At 35.7% G+C, this 19,226-nt stretch overlaps 4 protein-coding genes across 8 annotated transcripts; 3 read left to right on the top strand and 1 right to left on the bottom strand.

The window, feature by feature from the left end:
- Positions 1-1,639: 1,639 nt before the first annotated feature.
- Positions 1,640-5,352, top strand: LOC111308632 (receptor-like protein kinase 7). Of its 2 annotated transcripts, XR_016328224.1 has the most exons (3): positions 1,640-4,274; positions 4,460-4,938; positions 5,163-5,352. XR_016328224.1 is itself a non-coding variant. In XM_089744617.1 (2 exons), the coding sequence occupies exons 1-2, from the start codon at positions 1,715-1,717 to the stop codon at positions 4,852-4,854; spliced, it is 2,955 nt and encodes a 984-aa protein (XP_089600743.1). In that variant the 5' UTR covers positions 1,641-1,714; the 3' UTR covers positions 4,855-5,093. The 2 variants fall into 2 exon arrangements, 1 of the variants encoding a protein (XP_089600743.1); XM_089744617.1 differs by lacking the exon at positions 5,163-5,352 and having other exon boundaries at positions 1,641-4,274; positions 4,460-5,093.
- Positions 5,353-5,503: 151 nt separating this feature from the next.
- LOC111308634 (proline iminopeptidase-like) lies at positions 5,504-9,850 on the top strand. 2 transcript variants are annotated; one of them, XM_022907104.2, is made up of 11 exons: positions 5,510-5,827; positions 5,945-6,147; positions 6,238-6,336; positions 6,422-6,532; positions 6,633-6,695; positions 6,817-6,910; positions 7,208-7,305; positions 8,455-8,556; positions 8,681-8,794; positions 9,207-9,281; positions 9,530-9,850. In XM_022907104.2, the coding sequence occupies exons 1-11, from the start codon at positions 5,638-5,640 to the stop codon at positions 9,632-9,634; spliced, it is 1,254 nt and encodes a 417-aa protein (XP_022762839.2). In that variant the 5' UTR covers positions 5,510-5,637; the 3' UTR covers positions 9,635-9,850. The 2 variants fall into 2 exon arrangements, with proteins under 2 accessions (XP_022762841.2, XP_022762839.2); XM_022907106.2 differs by lacking the exons at positions 8,455-8,556; positions 8,681-8,794 and having other exon boundaries at positions 5,504-5,827.
- Positions 9,851-10,313: 463 nt separating this feature from the next.
- Positions 10,314-13,879, bottom strand: LOC111308633 (uncharacterized). 3 transcript variants are annotated; one of them, XM_022907103.2, is made up of 10 exons: positions 13,584-13,879; positions 13,335-13,399; positions 13,186-13,247; positions 12,006-13,025; positions 11,835-11,913; positions 11,608-11,730; positions 11,399-11,521; positions 11,229-11,324; positions 10,881-11,092; positions 10,314-10,792 (listed from the first exon to the last, which is right to left on the bottom strand). In XM_022907103.2, exons 1-10 carry the CDS (start codon positions 13,735-13,737, stop codon positions 10,660-10,662), a joined length of 2,067 nt encoding a protein of 688 aa, XP_022762838.2. In that variant the 5' UTR covers positions 13,738-13,879; the 3' UTR covers positions 10,314-10,659. The 3 variants fall into 3 exon arrangements, with proteins under 3 accessions (XP_022762838.2, XP_089600749.1, XP_089600752.1); XM_089744623.1 differs by lacking the exon at positions 11,229-11,324 and having other exon boundaries at positions 10,511-10,792; XM_089744626.1 differs by lacking the exon at positions 10,314-10,792 and having other exon boundaries at positions 10,877-11,092.
- An 892-nt stretch (positions 13,880-14,771) lies between these two features.
- On the top strand, positions 14,772-18,181 carry LOC111308496 (squalene monooxygenase SE1-like). The gene is made up of 8 exons (XM_089744628.1): positions 14,772-15,119; positions 15,283-15,394; positions 15,494-15,668; positions 16,054-16,222; positions 16,560-16,778; positions 17,050-17,328; positions 17,409-17,690; positions 17,844-18,181. The coding sequence occupies exons 1-8, from the start codon at positions 14,994-14,996 to the stop codon at positions 17,985-17,987; spliced, it is 1,506 nt and encodes a 501-aa protein (XP_089600754.1). The 5' UTR covers positions 14,772-14,993; the 3' UTR covers positions 17,988-18,181.
- Positions 18,182-19,226: the final 1,045 nt, after the last annotated feature.

Raw genomic sequence — 19,226 nt, 5'->3', positions numbered from 1 at the left:
TAATTTAATTTAATTTTTGAGAAATTATATTTGTGTGGGTTGTTAGTTGTTTCTCAGACTAGAGGCAAAAAGTCTAACTAGTCATTTGAGAATATTGGCAGGTAGACTTCATGTTATCCTTCATGTAGGGCTGGCATTGAATGGGATTCTCATTCAAGATTTGTCATCTTGTTGAGAAACAAAACATCATATTTCGTGGGTTTATTTAAAGGAATTATTATTGTATAGGTGAAAAATGGTATGTAAGGAGAAAATCATCTATATTAGTATTATTTTATTACAAAACTTTGAAAAGTGTGGCTAAAAACCCATTTCCAGATTCAAGATATACTGTATAAGTAAAATATTCATGAAAAAGCACAGTGGTGTGGCATGGATTTCAATCTTTTCCTTGCTGGGTTGGAATTGTTAGGTGGGACAATTGATTTAATCATCCATAGAAAGAAAAAATCACAACTATGAGTCAGCAATGCACTAAAAAACATTGACAGAAACAGTAAGCAACACGTTGCTTCCACACACACTTCCAAGGGTCAGATTATATTTTTTCAATCTTTGGGAACTTTTTGTCACTTTTCTAGTCGGTGACAATTCTAATGTCTGGACCCCAAAGGATCTGACTCTTCGAAAAGTTTTTAATCAAAGGAAATTTCTTCGTTTTGTCACTGACAAATTTTTCCACATGGCAGCCATAGAGACGTCAGTCAAACTCGGCGCCCGTTGGTTTTCCACTCTCTACGTTTCCTATTTCCTTACATGACGTTACGTTAACGTGACTTTAAGCTGAGATTCCGAGACTTTTTTTAGATTCTCAGAATATAGCAAACGTATTTACCTTTTTTTTAATCTTTTTGACTGAAAATGATAGAGAAAAAAGGGAAAAAAATCACAATGAGACAAGAAAGTATGTCAAATTTGGAACAGAAGACAATCAATACTTGATAAAGAAAAATATGTTTTCAATGAGATGCCTGAGATGCTGAGTGTTACTGTGATATGCCTATTATTGTAGTATTCAAAAAGTTTGGTCAAGTTAATTTTAATGTGTTGGATCGATGAAATTACAAGAAATGGTTTGGAATACTGAAGCAATCAGATCAGGGTTCACATTTGCCGACCATCTTTTTGTCAGATGAGTACTTAATTATCCTCGTTTCCCCATTTGACATTACTCTTTCGATGAAACCCTGAAACAAAGCAAAGATAGAGATAAATAAAATCAAGTTTGTAGATGGAAATGGGACAGCCAAATAAACGCAAGACAGTGGAGCATGGCCCTGTAGGCCTCTTAAAATATTCCAGTGAGCAAGTGTGAAATGTTGACCAAGAATTTAATATGATGATTATTATTTTTACTTCCTGAGATTAAACCCAGTTTTTCCCACCGAACCTGGTGAAAATCTTCATCGTGCTCTTAGATGTTAGCCCAAATTTGTTGAAGAAAAAGGAGGGAAAAGAAAAGAACCTGGCAGTGGGTATAAAGTTTTTACATGTACCTAACTAATTTTCTACTTATTTTTCTGTTTCTCTTTTCCTTCAGCTTACGTACCGTATCCTTTATTCTAATCACCTAGTGTATCTCTACGCGTGAACTGAGCTCATATTTTCAAACATTAAAGCCGCCCTCGTGTTATATGCCATAGTCTATTGCATTTCCTCATTTCTCTTACTCAAAAACTCCTCCTGCAGGCTCAATTAGCCTTCACTGGCGGCCATGTCGGTCCGGCAAATTTCCTGGCAATGGCCTCCTCCGGTGTTTCTATTTTTTCTTTTATTCATCATGATTTCTTGTGCAGAGTCTGATGAGCTGCAGATATTGCTAAACTTCAAGTCTGCTCTAGAAAGGTCAAATACTAATGTTTTCAGTTCATGGACACAGGGAAATTCTCCATGTAACTTCAGCGGAGTTGTTTGCAATTCGAATGGATTCGTCACTGAAATCAATCTTCCCCAGCAACGTTTGGTTGGTTATCTTCCTTTTAGTTCCATCTGCGAGCTACAATCATTGGAGAAGATTGACCTTGGAAACAATTCTTTGCATGGCAATATTACCGAGGACCTGAAGAAATGTGCACGCCTGCAGTACCTGGATTTGGCCCAGAATTCTTTTTCTGGAGAAGTGCCTGACTTGTCTTTTTTAAATGGATTGAAGTTCTTGAATTTGAACAATAGTGGATTTTCCGGGCTTTTCCCATGGAAATCACTGGAAAATCTCACAGAATTGACTTTCTTAAGCCTTGGTGACAATCCCTTTGCTTCAAGTCCATTTCCTCTGGAGGTCCTGAAGCTTGAGAAATTGTATTGGCTTTATCTTACAAATTGCAGCATCACAGGACAGATTCCTGAAGGAATTCAGAACCTCACTCAGCTACAAAATCTTGAACTCTCTGAGAATAGATTGTCAGGTCCAATTCCTGCAGGAATTGTCAAACTCAACAAACTTTGGCAACTTGAGCTTTACAACAACTCGTTGTCGGGAAAATTTCCAGTTGGATTTGGAAATCTCACTAGTCTTGTGAACTTTGATGCGTCAATGAATTTGCTTGGAGGCGACCTATCAGAGTTGCGATCCTTGAAGAACCTTGCTTCTTTGCAGCTACTTGAAAACCTATTTTCAGGAGAGGTTCCTAAGGAGTTTGGTGAATTCAAGAACCTCAAAGGATTAGCACTTTACCGGAACAAGCTTACCGGTCAGCTTCCTCAAAAAATTGGCTCATTGTCAGATCTCAAATTCATAGATGTTGCGGAGAATTTCTTGACAGGTCCTATTCCACCAGACATGTGCAAGAATGGCAAAATGGTTGAACTTCTTCTGCTACAGAACAACTTCACTGGCACTCTCCCAGAAAGCTACGCAAACTGCAAATCCTTGGTTCGTTTACGAGTAAATAACAATTCGCTCTCAGGTACTGTCCCTGCTGGTATATGGAGCTTGTCAAACCTCTCCCTAATTGATCTTACCATGAATCAATTTGAAGGTCCAGTGACAGCTAATATTGCTAATGCTAAGTCTCTTGCACAACTATTCTTGGCCAATAATAAATTTTCAGGTGAATTGCCCACTTCAATCTCTCAAGCTTCATCATTAGTCTCAATTCAGCTTACTTCAAATAAATTTTCTGGCCCAATTCCGGCGACCATTGGAGACTTAAAACGCCTTGGCAGCCTTTATTTAAATGGTAACATGTTTTCTGGTACAATACCTGAAACATTAGGCTCATGTGTTTCTCTGAATGATGTAAACCTTGCTGGTAACTCACTTTCTGGGGAAATTCCTGATGGTATTGGATATTTGCGTAATCTGAACTCCTTGAATTTGTCTGACAACAAACTCTCCGGTGAAATTCCAACTACTTTGTCATCTTCAAGATTAAGCCTTCTAGACTTGTCCAACAACCGGTTGGTTGGTCCCATTCCCAAATCTTTATCTATTCCGGTTTTCAAAGATAGCTTTAAGGCGAATCCGGGCTTATGCAGCTCAAACCTCGAGGGCTTTCAGCCATGTTCATCAAATCCCCGTACATCAAGTCATCTTCTAAAATTTTTATCCTGTTTGATAGCTGGAATATTAGTCGTGCTTTTATCACTGGGATGTTATCTGTTTGTGAGGGTAAGGCAGAGTAATCTTAATCATCCATTGAAGCATGGTTCATGGGACATGAAATCATATCACGTGCTAAGTTTCACTGAAAAGGATGTCATTGATGCCATCAAATCAGATAATTTGATAGGTAAAGGGGGGTCTGGAAATGTGTATAAAGTTGAATTGGAAGATGGCAAAGAACTGGCTGTGAAGCATATTTGGACCTCAGATTCTGGCAACCGTAAAAGCTGCCAGAGCAGTGCGGCTATGCTAACAAAAAGGAACTTCCGGTCACTAGAATATGACGCTGAGGTGGCTGCATTGAGTGCTATTAGGCATGTGAATGTGGTGAAGCTGTACTGTAGCATCACAAGTGAGGATAGCAATCTGCTAGTTTATGAGTACCTACCTAATGGGAGCTTGTGGGATAGGCTGCACTCATGTCAAAAGATGGAGATGAGTTGGGAGCTGAGACATGCCATTGCAGTAGGGGCTGCAAGAGGGTTAGAGTATTTGCATCATGGATGTGACAGACCTGTTATACACCGTGACGTGAAGTCAAGCAATATTTTGTTAGATGAAGAGTGGAAGCCAAGGATTGCTGATTTTGGACTTGCAAAGATTGTGCAGAATGGTGGTGGAGGAGATTGTACTCATGTTATAGCTGGAACACATGGCTACATGGCTCCTGGTAAGTTTCTTACTCTTTTGTTTCTTTTCATGTTTTTTTTTCTTCAGTGTTTTATGTTTATGTTAATTGATTCAAGTATCTACTACCCATCATTGTAGTATGAATAAATTGCAGTGAAAAATTTTATGATTTAGTTTGAATTGCTGCATAAATTTGATTGTTTTTATTTTTTGTTTTTGTGGCAGAGTATGCATACACATGCCATATAAATGAGAAGAGTGACGTTTACAGTTTCGGAGTTGTCTTGATGGAGTTGGTGACAGGAAAAAGGCCAGTAGAGCCAGAATTTGGAGAGAACAAGGACATAGTGTGCTGGATACATAGTAAAATGAAGAACAAAGAAAATTTGGTTGCGGTGATGGACTCAAACATCTCAGAGGTATTAAAGGAAGATGCCATCAAGGTGTTACGGATTGCAGCTTACTGCACGGCAAAGATTCCGGTAATTAGACCTAGCATGAGAACAGTAGTTCAGATGCTGGAGGAGGCTGAGCCTTGTAAACTTAGTCATATTACTGTTTATAAAAACGGTGAAAGTAGCCCCACTGGGGAATGGAAGAATAATGGCAAGTTAATCTGAACCTTTGAATTCATCATCGAGTAATGAATGAAGATTGATCTTCCAGCGAGTTTAAAGCAAAGGAGAGCAATTTTGAAACCCTGAGTAAGCACCAAGCACCAGAAAGATTGTTTTTTGTATATATAGCTCATAAAAGACAGCATAGTTACTTTCAACTGTAGGCTGTAGCTGCAGCAGATCTCTAGCTAGCAATAGCAGATGATAAATGCAGTTATGTTGGTGTGTTTTCTTCCTTTTTATTATATTTGCACCAGTTTTCTCTCAAAGCAAATAATGTAATCAAGGCTGTACTCTCTGTTCACCTGCAGATGTGAAAAACAAATCCTATCTTCAGGGACTAAATGCTAGTAGTATAAATACAAAGCTAAAACTACTGCATAAATCAGTGATTATGTCACTCTGGATTCCATGCCGGCCTAAGAAGAATCTCCCAATATTCTAATTCTAAAACTACTGCAACAGCTGGCATAAAAATAAAACCTGGTTGATTATTTCAAAGGGATATCAGATGAGAAAAGTAAGCCTTTTACCATATTAGTTGATATTCTTTCAACTTTAATTCAATGCAAGAATATTGGTGGTAATATTTTCTTGTGACTTAAAGTTTGAACATTGCATGTTTGCTTTGAAAGGCCAGCAAATTTGGCCGCAAGAAAGGGCACAGAGAAATATATTGAGGTCTGGTCCAACCGGTCTCTACAGCCTTCTTTAAAAAAAATCAGAAAAAGACAGTAACCCAATATTCCCAATTGGTTAATTTTATTTGCCAAGGAATCTAATTCGATGCCCCAATGCAATACTTATCAGTCAGCCTATGTGACAACTACCCATACAGTAAGAATGAGGTTAGGGTTTAAATTTGTCTCAAAATCAAATACTCTCTTCACTCACTCATCACTTCCAACAATTCCTTCTTCCCTTTCCGACTTCCCTCGATCCCTTCCTTCAGTTTCCAAAAATTTCACTTTCTCAGGTCTGCCGCTCTTGCCCCCTTTATTTTTTCATCTTTAATGAAAATATACAAAGATCTCTTTTTTATTCATTTGTGGGTATGGGTTTGTTGAAATTTGTTTGCTTTGACTCTTTGCAGGGAAAAAGAAGTTAGCTTTGTGCGTGCAAAGGGTTGGTTATAAGGCTGAGACTCAGTTAAGTGATATAATGGAGTCAGGGAAGGAAATTCAAGAACTTAACAGGAATCTTTATCCCTCTATAGAGCCATATAGCACAGGTTTTCTCAAGGTTTCTGATGTTCACACAATCTACTGGGAGCAATCAGGAAACCCAAATGGCCATGTGAGTATCCATTGGCTGTAGCTATCAATTAGGAATGTAGTGGGATATTTTTGCCTTGGTTTTGTTATCAATTATGTTCCTATTTTGCAGCCAGTTGTTTTTCTTCATGGGGGACCTGGAGGAGGAACATCGCCAAGTAATCGAAGATTCTTTGATCCTGAATTTTATAGGATCATTTTATTTGATCAGGTGACTCTTTGTGCCTTTATGTTAAAACTCATAACAATGTTTCTTTCTATTTTCAACCTCTAATAAGTTATATGTCCTGTTGCAGCGTGGTGCAGGAAAGAGTACTCCCCATGCTTGCTTGGAAGAGAACACTACGTGGGATCTAATTGATGACATTGAAAAGTTAAGAGAACACTTGGAAATTCCGGAATGGCAGGTATTGATATGTGGTTTTTGATTGCTCGATCAATGTCATGTTTGGTTAGCAATTCTTGGTGAGTTAGCTATTTTGTTTTATCTGTTTTCTGATTATCCAGGTCTTTGGTGGCTCGTGGGGAAGTACACTTGCTCTTGCTTACAGTCAATCACATCCTGACAAGGTGCTTGATTGGCTGTTATTTTGTTGGTTGGAATTCTGATACATGCAATCAAGTTTCCAGCAATTCCAATAATTCCTCCCCTTTAATTTGAATTGATAGTATCTCTCTCGTTTATTGTAAGGTCACTGGCTTGGTCCTAAGAGGGATATTCCTTTTGCGGAAGAAAGAGATTGATTGGTTTTACGAAAGTGGTGCTGCTGCTATTTACCCTGATGGTATGTTCCATGTGCATTCTTTGCTGGTCTAATTGCAAAGGACATTTGTTTTAATGTTGCAAGACAAGTTGCTAGTTTTCCATGATAATTTAATTTCAAAATACGTGGAAAGAGGTTTGATTTGAAACATTTTAATGAATTTCAAACTGTGCGTAGGAACTACTGTATGATTTAAACCCATCTCTTATTGTTGTTGTGCTGAGACTATTTTGTTTTATATTTTTCTTCCCGCTGAGTGCTGATTAAAATATTCGAAGGTAATCACTAACTGGTTATGCATGTCTTCTAAATACACAGCTTGGGAGCCGTTTAGGGATCTTGTTCCAGAAAATGAGAGGGAGAGTTTTGTTAGTGCCTACCACAAGAGACTGAATTCTGATGATTTCGAAACACAAGTAAGAGATGTCATCTGGTTTTAGATCAATTGATTTCCTTCCTGTACCGTTGTTAATTATTGAACTGGTTATAATTTGTTTTCTTCTGTTGGTTGTTTTTAAATGTTGAGAGTGAATATCAGAAATTATGCCTAAAATTATAAAAGAGTCTACAGGCCCTGCCAATAGACTAAGGCATCAATTGCACTTGGTTGGTCAAGTGGAATCCGTATGTAATTGGTGGTTGTGTCTTGTGTGAAATGTATGTCTTATTTTCTGTAGTTCTTTTTCCGTTGAGATTCTTTACTTAGTTTTTGCTTGTAATTTTATAGGCAGCGTGATGATGGTCCTTCTTGAAATGTTTAGGCTATTGGAGCATTTTAACTTGTTTTCTCCTAGTCAAATATATTACAAGAATTTTAGATCTGTTCAATCAAGCACTGTATGACTGTCTTGATATTTGGTCTTACTTCTTACTCAAATTTGTCTCTCAGTCTATTCTATATTTGTAATCATACCTACCGCTTACAGATCCATAAATTACTATTGTGGCAAGAGGTCTAATCTTTCTACAGCTCGAACTTATCCTTACAGCAATTGCTAATGGCTAGAGGTCTCGTCTTATTAGGTTAGATTTAGAATACTTGTCCAAATAAAAAAAGGGAAAATGAGAGTTTCTGTAGAACAGAGTTCTCAATAAACAGAGAAAATATATGAACATTTAGACTTTTAGGCCCCATTATGTTCTTCTGTTTAGAACCAATTGGATATTTATATATTAAACTTGCACTGATTTTGATCTTTATATATATATTTGAGCCTTAACTCCCACAGTATATGCAAGGATCTTTGTCATCAATGATCACAAAAACAAGTTAGATAACTCAAGATATAAGGATCTTTGCCCTTTTTTATTTTACACTTTCCTATAGTTCAAGTTCTGTGATTTTACTTTTGACATTATTTTCAGGACATAAATTCTGGAAAGCATTATTTTAAAGAATTCATATAAAAAGAAATTTGCGACTTAATATTGGAACTTGTAGAATACCCTAAGCAAGGTTGGGTTCTTGGTAGAGATCATTGAATGCTTGTGACTTGTGAGCTTGCATTGTTTGTTATGCCACCAATGGTTAATGCTCTCTGTTAACTCTCTGGTTAACTTCTTAGTATGCCGCTGCTAGGGCATGGACCAAATGGGAAATGATGACTGCCCATCTTCTACCAAATGAAGAAAACATCAAGAGAGGGGATGATGATCATTTTTCACTGGTAAGTTGAATGCCTAAGAAGACCTTAAGTTTGACCTAGAGCTGGAAATTATAGAGCATTCTAAGCAAGATGGCAAGGTCTTGTTGAAAATTTGACGCATTTGTCTCTTCATTGTTCTGTTTAGGCTTTTGCCAGGATTGAGAACCATTACTTTGTGAATAAAGGATTCTTTCCTTCAGATTCGTTCTTGTTGGACAATATTGACAAAATAAGGCATATTAACACTACAATTGTACAGGTATTTATATCCTTTACCACGTAAACATTGCAGCCAACCTGTCTGCTTGTTTTTAAGACACTTTAACTCAGCAGTGTTATGAACAGATGAATTTCAAGTTTCTGTGTGCTAAAATAGTTTACTTGAACGTTTCATTTGCTTTTCATGTTTTTCATATGGTATGGGTAAGCAGTTAACATTCTTTCAGTAGTTACATAGTGGCAGAAAATTAAGGACCCTAACTGCTTCCTGATAATATTAAAGGAGGTCTCAAGCTATTTTATCCTTAAAATTTTCAACTGTATGACATATTTGACGTCAGTAAGACCAACAAATTTTAGATTGTATTCTAAAAGTTTTTGAATGTGTAGCTTGAAGAATCGTTTTGAAAGGTCTACTATCCAAGTCTGATACCCTTGAACAACTTGAACAGGGAAGATATGATATTTGCTGCCCCATGATGTCAGCTTGGGATCTCCACAAAGCATTTCCAGAGGCAGATTTTAAGGTAAGAACTACTATAAGCTATTTGTCTCTTGAAGATGTGATTTTACATGTTGGGGTTGCCACTTGCCAGAAGGAATCAAAGCTTGCAATGAATTCTTGCTTGCGGCAGGCTACAATCTCATTGAGATTTAATGTTTTTGGTGTTTCTTGTTCACTCTGCATTTGCATGCAATCACCCAACTTTGGAGACTGTTCATAGGAATTTTATACCCCTTTACCTAATGGAAAAATGACTATTTTTCTGGTCAGGTTGTTTCAGATGCTGGGCATTCAGCCAACGAACCAGGAATAGCAGCTGAACTTGTGGCTGCAAATGAGAAGCTGAAAAACCTTGCCAAGAAGAATGGACCTTGAAAACTAGAGTCAGCATGGAGTTGCTGTGCCAGACTATCTTCCTAAATTGCATAGGATTGCATGTCAATGTTGAATAGACGTTCTTCATCTGTGTAGGCCTTTCATTTGTGTTGGTTTTGTTTCTTTGAACCCTGTTTTTTTTACTATTTTTTCTTTTGAACAAGAAATGTAGGACGCGGGAGAGAAATAAATCAAACAACCTTGAAATAAAAACAATATGACCTGTCTATCAGATTAGAAAAGTGATACACTCTTGAAGATGGAAATTGGTAGACAGAAATTTGATGAAGTGAATTTTCAATTTTAATGCTGATAGTGTCAGGATATGCTTCTATACGTCATTCCATAATACACTCGGACCTGGTGTTTTCTGTGTCTAGACTGAGTAGGAATTTTGAGACATTAATTCTATAAAACGAATTGAACTAAAAGGAAGCAACTACAGCTGTCATGTTGAACTTGGACGGTAATCATGAACTAGGGATGTATGGTAAGATATTGGACTATCTGACTTCAAAAGGTGTAGCCATGAAGCTCGTTAAGATCTCCCATATGTTTCCTTCAAGTATTAGCTCGGGCACAAACGATCACGACACATGTAACCTTTGAAAGTGTCTTGCTGATTCTTCTCAGTCTTGAACTTGAGATGGAGAACGCTTATTGATGGAACAATGAAGGGTTATATAAAAAATATTTATATCTTGTAAATGAATTAATACAAATCATTCCTGTATCACAAATGTTATAGCTTACAAACAATTGCTTAGAGGAACGTACCATTCCTTCAAGATAATTAATAAACGAAAACAAGGTGCTAAAAATGAATTCAAGCAGGCAAATCTAATTCAACAAAAACAGGGGTTGGCTTATGACCAAGGCGATTATGATACACTTGAGCTATAATACTCTCCTTGTGCAGCTTTTTGGCACATGAATGCTATGAAAGTTTGGCTCTTTTGGAATTGTTGTATGCCTTCTTCCCTGAGGTGATGGCCTCGAAGCATTAGAAACAGAAGCTTTAGTCGCTAAGGAAGTTCCACTCTCGTTAGGATCTGATGTTTTCCTTTGCGTATGGACACTGTAGGTGACATTTCCTTTATTACACCAAGTTGACCAGGCTTCATGGGAGAAACCAATTTCTTCCTACTTGATGCTACACTGCAAGAATTGGGAAAACAATTTAATCCTTTAGAGAACAATAAAAATTTTCAATTTAAGCAAAGGGTAGTTTCTGATTGCTACTCACCCTCGTGGTCTAACTAGTTGTTTGATGGATGGTAATTTATTCTTCTCAAATCTGCCCTCGGATTTTTGAGCTACCTTGTCTTGGCCTTTTTCCAGCAATGATGGAAATTTGGTTTTCTGATGCATAGGAACAGTACGTTTCTTTGGAGTGGTAGAAAGCTTTCTTTCTATAGTTCCTTCTGAAATCCCTGAGCTAGAGGTTTTGATAGTTTGCTGCAAAGCATAGTATCATAGAATAATTTCAGCAAAATTCCTATATGGTCTATAAACAGCCATGGAAAGCAATAGACGGGACTTTACTCTCTTTTTTCTTTTTTTTTTTTCTCCAGTTATTAGAAAATTAACTTACTGGTGGTTCCTTTAGTGTTCTTGTATCTGATTTATTGTCACTGCTTTCATGTGCACAATTAACATTTTCAATTTGTCCAGGGCAGTTTTCATTTATCTGTAATCAGGGGAAAAACCATTAGTTTAGGGCTTTATTTTATATAATAAGAGGTTTAAACTCAAAGCACTTACTTGTACATTCTGATGTTTTCTCCATGACTTTCCACCTTGGGATCCTGGAAAGGTGGTTGTTTCTTTCAATGGTGCTTGAAGATGCTTCTTCTCCAAGTTTGTTTCCTTTAAAATTCCTCTTTCCTAAACAGCCAGTAAATAATCAGATAACATGGAAAAATTTTCTGCCTTTTTTTTTTTAATATTATCTACTCAAACAATTTGCATACATCAGTTCTAAACCGAAAAGGCTTGGGATTTGTAAGCTTGGGTTTTCTGTACTTCATCCCTTGAGCACCTTTGACTGCAGATGTGGAGTTTTCTTTCAAAGTCTTGCTCATTACTTTAGTAACCTACATCATCATGAACAGATATCAGAAAAGGAGAATGACAAGGTGGCAAACGATCAAGAAACAGATATTAAACAAAGACTATGACTTTCTTATAAAAAAGCTACCTTTTGAATGCTTTTAGAAGTTTCATGTTTTCCAAGAACATCATTTTTCATCAACTTGCCGGTGGTAAAGTTCAATTTTCTGCAATTAATTGTCATGCGAATTCAATGGCGAATGCAAATAATTTAAGTGATTATAAACAAAAGCATAAAAAAATGTCATGCATTCCATACCTGTTTTCATCAGAAGCTGATGCATTTTCCTTATCGTCAATTTTGCTTTCACTTACTTCAATGTAAGATGCCAAAGCATTTTCTTTGTCATCACTCTCCGTGGCTTCAGGGATTTCCTTGTCCTTAAAACATGGTTCAATTTTCTCTTCCTGGCTACTCCTTGCATTAATTTCACCATGCCCTTCATTTTGGGATTTGGGAACATCATCATCATCTCCAGAATTCATTCCTTCAGAGTTTGAAAGGGAGTTCATGTTATTCCTTGAGGTATCAGATGAAAATTTGACTTTCTCGTCTATTACTTGCATCAAGCCCTCTGAAGGATTCTTAGAAATACTTGATGTAGAGCAAACTTCCAAAGAACAATCCTTTGATTTTGCCTCAATCTCCATCTCGGTTGAGTACTTTTCATTCAGTTTATGACACATAGGTCCCTTTGTCGGCAGCTGCAAGTCTTTTCCCTTGTTCTTTTTCTTCGAACACCTTACAGATTTGGCTTCCTGCTTCTTCTGATTCTGAAAATGCAAAGAATCATAGACCCGGCTTTTAACCTCTCTCCCTCTTAACTTTTTCCTTGAAGCATCTAAAGGTTTCTTACACCCCAATGTATTCTTCTCAGTGATCTCAACCTTCTCCATCCCTCTACATATCTTTCTTAACGAACTACTCAATTCTACAGACTTCTTCAACTTCACTGCCCTCTTTGGAGAGTGGAATACAAGAGCCTTTGCCACCACTCTATTTTTTGGTACCTCAATTGTAGTCGGTTTCGGGTTCCTAACACTTTGAAAAGTACCTGGATTTGAGAGGCCCTTTCTATTCCTTGGTGTAGTCAAGGCCTTAGTAGATGATTGCTTTGCTGCCTTCACATTTGGGGTAGTTGCACTCTGCTTAGGAACAGGTCTAACTTTCACTTTGGCTTCACCCATCTTTTGAGAAATGGATGAAATCATAGCCAATCTTGACACTCTAGACTTTGAAGATTTAGCAGGAACCGTACGGGGGCATTCCAAATTTGAACTAACATAACAATTAAAAACAAAATTGTAAATGTCAAAGCAAGCTGTCCTGTAAATCAAGAACATTTTTTTTGTAATACTTAAGGTTGTCAAAGATTCAACCATGGTTGCTACAACTAACACTTCAGCATTCCAAAACAAGAACATTTTCATATATATACCTTGAATCCTTTCTGTAAAGAGCTTTTCGAAGCCGAACACTCGGACTCCTAGCGGCCATAACCTGAAAGATTCAGTTGTTTAAGTTGATCAATCACTTACAAAATATGAGAAAATGGGAGGGAAGGACAGGGAAAATTTTGTAACTAACCCGAAGAACAAAATTTTTATAAATGGCTTCAGAATCCATTTCTTCTTCATGCTTTTGATCACATCCTAAGAAACAAGAACAACCAAAACATTGGGACATAAGTCAACGAACATTTGTTTGACTTAACTAAAACTAAGGAAACCCAAGTACAAAATTTAAGCTTATCTTATCTGCAAATTAATTACAGTTTCAGTTACACAAGAACATAAAACTGAAGTAGAAAAGTCAAAAGAAGAAAAAGAAACTCACCGACACGGAGACAGAACCAGTAACGGTCATCATTTTCGGTTCGGCAGCGATTGGGTGCGGTGAAGTCCACGAACTTAGGAGCCTCAATATTTTCGTAGAAGTCGTCGCCGATTACTTCTTCGCCGGGGCCGCCGTTGATCAGAGATTCGTCCATTTTGTCGTCGTCGTTAGATATGAGAAATGAAGGAGAAGAGCGTGGTAAAGGAAACTAGCCGTTAGAGAGTCAAAGGGTGTGGCAGTTGTGTTTTTTCTTTTTTCTGTTCGGTTCTTGGAAGCCAGATCCATACACCGAACCTGTTGTTTTAAATTTGTTGGAGGTTCTGTAAGTAGCCGTTACAGACATGATCGTAATACGGTTTGCATCACAAGGTTGTTTTGGTAAATTGCATAAACCGTAAGCTGGATTTATCTTTGCAATCGGCATGGGGGGATAACGCATACGACATGGAAGGGGGAAATTTATTTTTATATTTATTTAATAAATATGAATAATTTTCGGTGTTCATAAATTTTTAAAAAACATAAAAATCAAAATATAATTTTTTTAGTATTTTTAAATTTTTTTATCTTACATATTAATTTTTGATAAATATATTAATATATATTTTAAATAAAAATATATTAACTCTAATTAATATAAAATAATAACTTATATTATTTAATAAAAACTTATTTACTAAATATGTAAAATATATATATATATATAAATAAAGTATGAGTATAAATATAAAGCAAGTATTATATTATCTGTTTTTATTTTTATATTCAATAAAATTTAAAATTGTCCGTTGTGACCTTTTCAATGTAAGATAAATTGTTTTTCTTTCTTAATTTTCTTATCAACTATTATTCTATAAATATTCTGAACATGATATAAATTATGATTTTTTTATTAATAATTGAATAAAAATTTAGGAATAAATAATTTAATAAAATAAACATTAATATATTTTGGGATAACATGAATTTTTTTTTTATAATGGAAACATACACATTAATATACGAATATTAGATACTAATAAAACATAAATATTTTGAAAAGATAAAAAAATGTATCAATTGCGTATATAAATATATTCATTATATATATTATGTAATTTATGTATAATTATTTTTAATATATTTAATTGTTAATTTTAATTTTAAATGATTCGAATTAAATTGGTGTTGGTGACACCTAGTCCCAATGATTACACACAAAAGACAATAAATGCTGTCGTTGCCTCTCACCTTCTTTCTCCTGTTCTTTTTGATCATTCATTCCAATATTTTACAGTTTGTTCTGCATTGTTCTTAAATTAATTGCTTGCCAGTGTATAGTTGGGGGAATTGATAGCGTCTCTTCTGGGGTTTGGTTTCTTGTACTGCAATTCTTTAGCAAGAGGACTCAAGAAGACACGAACAGCTTCTATGGAGTTTCCGATGGAAAACTGTGGTAAAAAAACTGGAAATGGTGATCAGGTTGCTGAGACTACAGACATTATCATAGTCGGCGCCGGAGTTGCCGGTGCTGCTCTTGCCTATTCTCTTGGAAAGGTCTGAACATTTCTCTCTTTTCCCAGCACAGTTTTATCACCTTTTGTCTCGAGTTTCCATAAAAATCCTTTAAATTTGGGGTATGGCAATGAATCTATAATAAGTATGTACAATTTAATGTATCACAAACGTACAGTCTTCGATCTCTACTTACATTTTGCAGGACGGACGTCGAGTGCGTGTGATTGAGAGGGACTTAAATGAGCCTGACAGAATTACTGTTGAAGTTTTACTACCAGGAGGCTACCTCAAGTTAATTGAGTTTGGCCTTGAAGGTAAGCAAGAAAATGAACAATGTTTACAGTGGGATTCGTCTTCTTGTTCTTCTCTTTTTTTCCTGCCAAGTTGCTTACATTTGATTTTTGGCACAGCAGATTGTGTAAATGAGATTGATGCTCAGCGAATTGTGGGATCTGTCCTGTACAAAGATGGAAAGAATGCCAAGATATATTTTCCTCTAGAAAAGTTTCAGCCCCATGTGGCTGGAAGAAACTTTCATAATGGTAGTTTTGTACGAAGGTTACGGGAGAAAGCTGCATCTCTTCACAAGTACATATCTCCTTAATCTTCATCATTCTTCAAATATAATTTCAAAGTATAGGATGTGAGAACATTTGTTCTAATGGATTAAATAACTTGTGTCTGTTTCCATTGCTTTACTGGCCCCTGCCATTAATCACCTCCACCTTTTAGTTCTTGATTTTGAAAAAAAAAATCATATATTTTCTTCTTTTATCAAAATTTTGCCTCATACCAATAATCAACTTTGGACAAAACATGCAAAGCCAATGCAAGACGGCAGATCGATTTGGTTCGCAAAATGGAAAAAAAAAATCAAAACATAATTTTTTCGATTCTTTTAGAAGGAACGAAATTCGATCTTTTGGAACATATACAATCCACAAATTCATGTTCTTACCCTTTGATTATGCAGTGTAAGTCTAGAACAAGGGACGGTAACATCTCTGCTTAAAGAAAATGGAACTGTCAAAGGAGTGCACTACAAAAATAAGAATGGTCAAGAGCTGACAGCACATGCTCCCCTCACCATTGTATGTGATGGTGGTTTCTCAAATTTGAGACGCACTCTCTGCTACCCTAAGGTGAAAATCTTGTCAATGTCAAAGTTTTATTAAAATCAATCAAGCTTCTACAAAATAAATTAGGTTAAAAGAGATTTTAATTTTCATGAATTGCTTATTATAAAGTGGCAATGGAAGTTTTGGGAAAAGAAAAAGAGAAGCTTATGTGAGTCCATGAGGGGCACAAAAAATGGACATACAACCATCATAGATAGTACCTGAATCCGAAAAAGGTTCCCCAAAAACGACATCAAACCCATTGACTGATCTCTCTCCTAAATGGAGTTAAGGGTCCATTTGGATCTTGCTTAATCTTCTTAATTATGATGCTAAAGATCTTGATTATTTCTGAATGCAGGTTGATGTCCCCTCTTGTTTTGTTGGTTTGATTCTGAAGAACTGCAAACTTCCGCATGAAAATTTTGGAGCTATTATATTGGCAGATCCTTCACCTATCTTGTTTTTTCCCATTGGCAGCACTGAACTTCGTTGCATAGTTGATGCACCTAGCCAAAATGTACCTTCTGTTTCCGATGGTAAAATGACCCACTACTTGAAAACTCTGGTGGCTCCCAAGGTACTCCTGTCTTTGCCTTAACATCAATTTAGTAATTATGATTTTAACAATTTGGGGGATTATTTCAGATACTATCCGTAATAGAAAAAAGATGTTTCATGAAACTTTTCTGACATATTCAAATTTGGTTAGTCCATGTCTATAATAACGCATGCATGCATGCTTTTCTGAAATCAAACATTACTAGCTAGCTTTTTTCTCTTCAATTCTGCCTCTCCTGAAAATTTTAACACCGCCACTTATTTACTCCGATCAAACACATGCATTTCAGCTTCCTCCTGAATTGTACACTGCCTTTATGTCTGCAATAGAGACGAGGAAAAACATAAGAATCATGCAGACTAGAACCATGCCTGCAGCTCCACACCCTACTCCTGGTGCACTTTTGATAGGTGATGCATTCAATATGCGACATCCTCTCACTGGAGGGGGAATGACTGTTGCTCTATCTGATGTTGTTGTACTAAGGGATCTTCTTAGACCCTTGCACAATCTATATGATGCATCAGCCGTTTGCAAATATCTTGAATCTTTTCATACCCTGAGGAAGGTAAGCTAATAAATTTGCAATTCATTTTCTCTATACATTTTGTAATTTTGGAAATATAACACTGAATTTTGCCACTACAGCCAATGGCATCTACAATAAATACATCGGCTAACGCCTTACACAAGGTATTCAGTAGTTCCTCCTCTGATCCGGCGATGAAGGACATGCAACGGGTATGTTTCAACTACCTGAGTCTAGGGGGCGTCTTTTCTAGTGGACTATTAGCTCTCATCTCAGGTCTGAATCCTTGTCCATTAAGCTTGGCATTTCATTTCATTGCCATGGCAATATATGGTGTTGGCCGATTGTTACTTCCATTTCCTTCTCCCAAACGCATGTGGACTGGAGCTAAATTTATTTGGGTCAGTATCTGTATTAAACATTTCTCATTTATAGTCATTTTCCTTAATTCACCAATTGTGTTCACTGCAACTTGAGAATATTTCACGACCCAAGGATCATAATATAGAGATCTTAATTCTGATGTGTTACCTTTCCTATATTTGTCGTTTCAGGTTGCATCAGGCATCCTTTTCCCCATTCTAAAGTCTGAAGGAATCAGACAAATGTTTTTCCCTCTAACTGTTCCAGCATACTACAGGACTCCTCCCCTTAGGGGAGGTTCACAAAGAAAAGCTGAGAAGAAACTTTATGGATGAATTAGCAACATTTGTTGTGACATATGATCTGTTACTCCTAATTATCAATGATAATTGGCATCAACTCTATCTCTCATTATCAAAATTATTTGTTAGTCCTAACAATTTGTTGTGGAATATTTGATACCAAGGGGATAGCGGGGGCTTGAGCCTCATTAATCTCAAAAAATAAAAAAAGAAAAATTATGTGTTTTAAATAAAGTTTAAAAAGTTTTTATTAATTTAATTTATTTATTATTGAGATTAGTATTGATTTTATTAGATATCATTGTCACAATTGAAAGAGCATTTTCAATAATGAACATTTCAAAGACTTGTTGTGTAATTTATTGAAAGATCAATGGTTGAATGATAGTTTAGTTATATATACATTAAAAAAGATATGTTCAAAATATTAATAATTAAATTATTGTTTAACGTTTTTAAATATAAAATTACGTTAAAATAATTAAATTTTTTTTAATAATTATGATTTTATATAAATTTTTAAAATTAAAATTATTATTATTATCATTATTTTTATTATTATTGTTTTCTATAACTTAATATATTTAAATTAAATCTCCACTAAATAAAATTTTTAGCTTCCGATTTATAAGTAAATTAAAAAGTGCTTGTAAAAAAGCACAAATTAAGAATTCGAGAGAGTGAGCGTGATAAATACTTATTAATTTTTTAATTTATTTATGAAATCTAAAAAATTTCATGATTCATATATAGAATAATTTTCAATGAATTAAAGTGGGGTTCATAAATCATAATCAAACAATGTATTTTTAAATGCCTAATGGAGGACAGCCTACTTGAAATTAAATGGTTCAAGTTGTACCCACAACCGCCCGCCCACCGCTGTGTTAACCGATTCCTCCCTCCGTTTATTTCTTCATTAAATAGAGAAATTACTCTCACTCACTCTTATGGCATGGCACATTCCTCACCAACGGAAAACATACAATTAAAAGATATCAAATCAAAGGCCAAATTTTTTTGTAACTTGAAAAAATATATATATATATATATATTTATTAGAATTTAAACTCTAAATTTATTAAGAATTGAAATATATTTTAGATTCAAACTAAAAATAACGTATTTTATTTTGATTTCAATGAAAATCGTAATGGCCTAGTTTGACTTTTGTTTTTCCATTGCCATGATAAATGCATAAAGTAGTAGTAAATAGTAGTACTTGTGATCTTGGTATGCCGGAAGCTTATAAACCAAGATAAATAAGATATC

Source organism: Durio zibethinus, chromosome 2 (assembly GCF_047325235.1).
Source record: "Durio zibethinus cultivar Kanyao isolate XHJ-2024 chromosome 2, ASM4732523v1, whole genome shotgun sequence".
Lineage (NCBI taxonomy): Eukaryota > Viridiplantae > Streptophyta > Magnoliopsida > Malvales > Malvaceae > Durio > Durio zibethinus.
This window is presented reverse-complemented; position numbering and strand designations above follow the sequence as displayed.

Bases quoted from the DNA above. Each gene is read 5' to 3' on its own strand.
- LOC111308632 (XM_089744617.1), top strand. From the start codon at position 1,715: ATGTCGGTCCGGCAAATTTCCTGGCAATGGCCTCCTCCGGTGTTTCTA. The intron at 4,275-4,459 runs GTAAGTTTCTTA...TTTTTGTGGCAG, and splicing joins ACATGGCTACATGGCTCCTG to AGTATGCATACACATGCCAT.
- LOC111308634 (XM_022907104.2), top strand. From the start codon at position 5,638: ATGCCCCAATGCAATACTTATCAGTCAGCCTATGTGACAACTACCCAT. The intron at 6,533-6,632 runs GTATTGATATGT...CTGATTATCCAG, and splicing joins TGGAAATTCCGGAATGGCAG to GTCTTTGGTGGCTCGTGGGG. The intron at 6,911-7,207 runs GTATGTTCCATG...CTAAATACACAG, and splicing joins TGCTGCTATTTACCCTGATG to CTTGGGAGCCGTTTAGGGAT.
- LOC111308633 (XM_022907103.2), bottom strand. From the start codon at position 13,737: ATGGACGAATCTCTGATCAACGGCGGCCCCGGCGAAGAAGTAATCGGC. The intron at 13,400-13,583 runs GTGAGTTTCTTT...CTTGTTTCTTAG, and splicing joins CTGGTTCTGTCTCCGTGTCG to GATGTGATCAAAAGCATGAA. The intron at 10,793-10,880 runs GTGAGTAGCAAT...CAATTCTTGCAG, and splicing joins CAACTAGTTAGACCACGAGG to TGTAGCATCAAGTAGGAAGA.
- LOC111308496 (XM_089744628.1), top strand. From the start codon at position 14,994: ATGGAGTTTCCGATGGAAAACTGTGGTAAAAAAACTGGAAATGGTGAT. The intron at 15,395-15,493 runs GTAAGCAAGAAA...TTGGCACAGCAG, and splicing joins AATTGAGTTTGGCCTTGAAG to ATTGTGTAAATGAGATTGAT. The intron at 16,223-16,559 runs GTGAAAATCTTG...TTCTGAATGCAG, and splicing joins GCACTCTCTGCTACCCTAAG to GTTGATGTCCCCTCTTGTTT.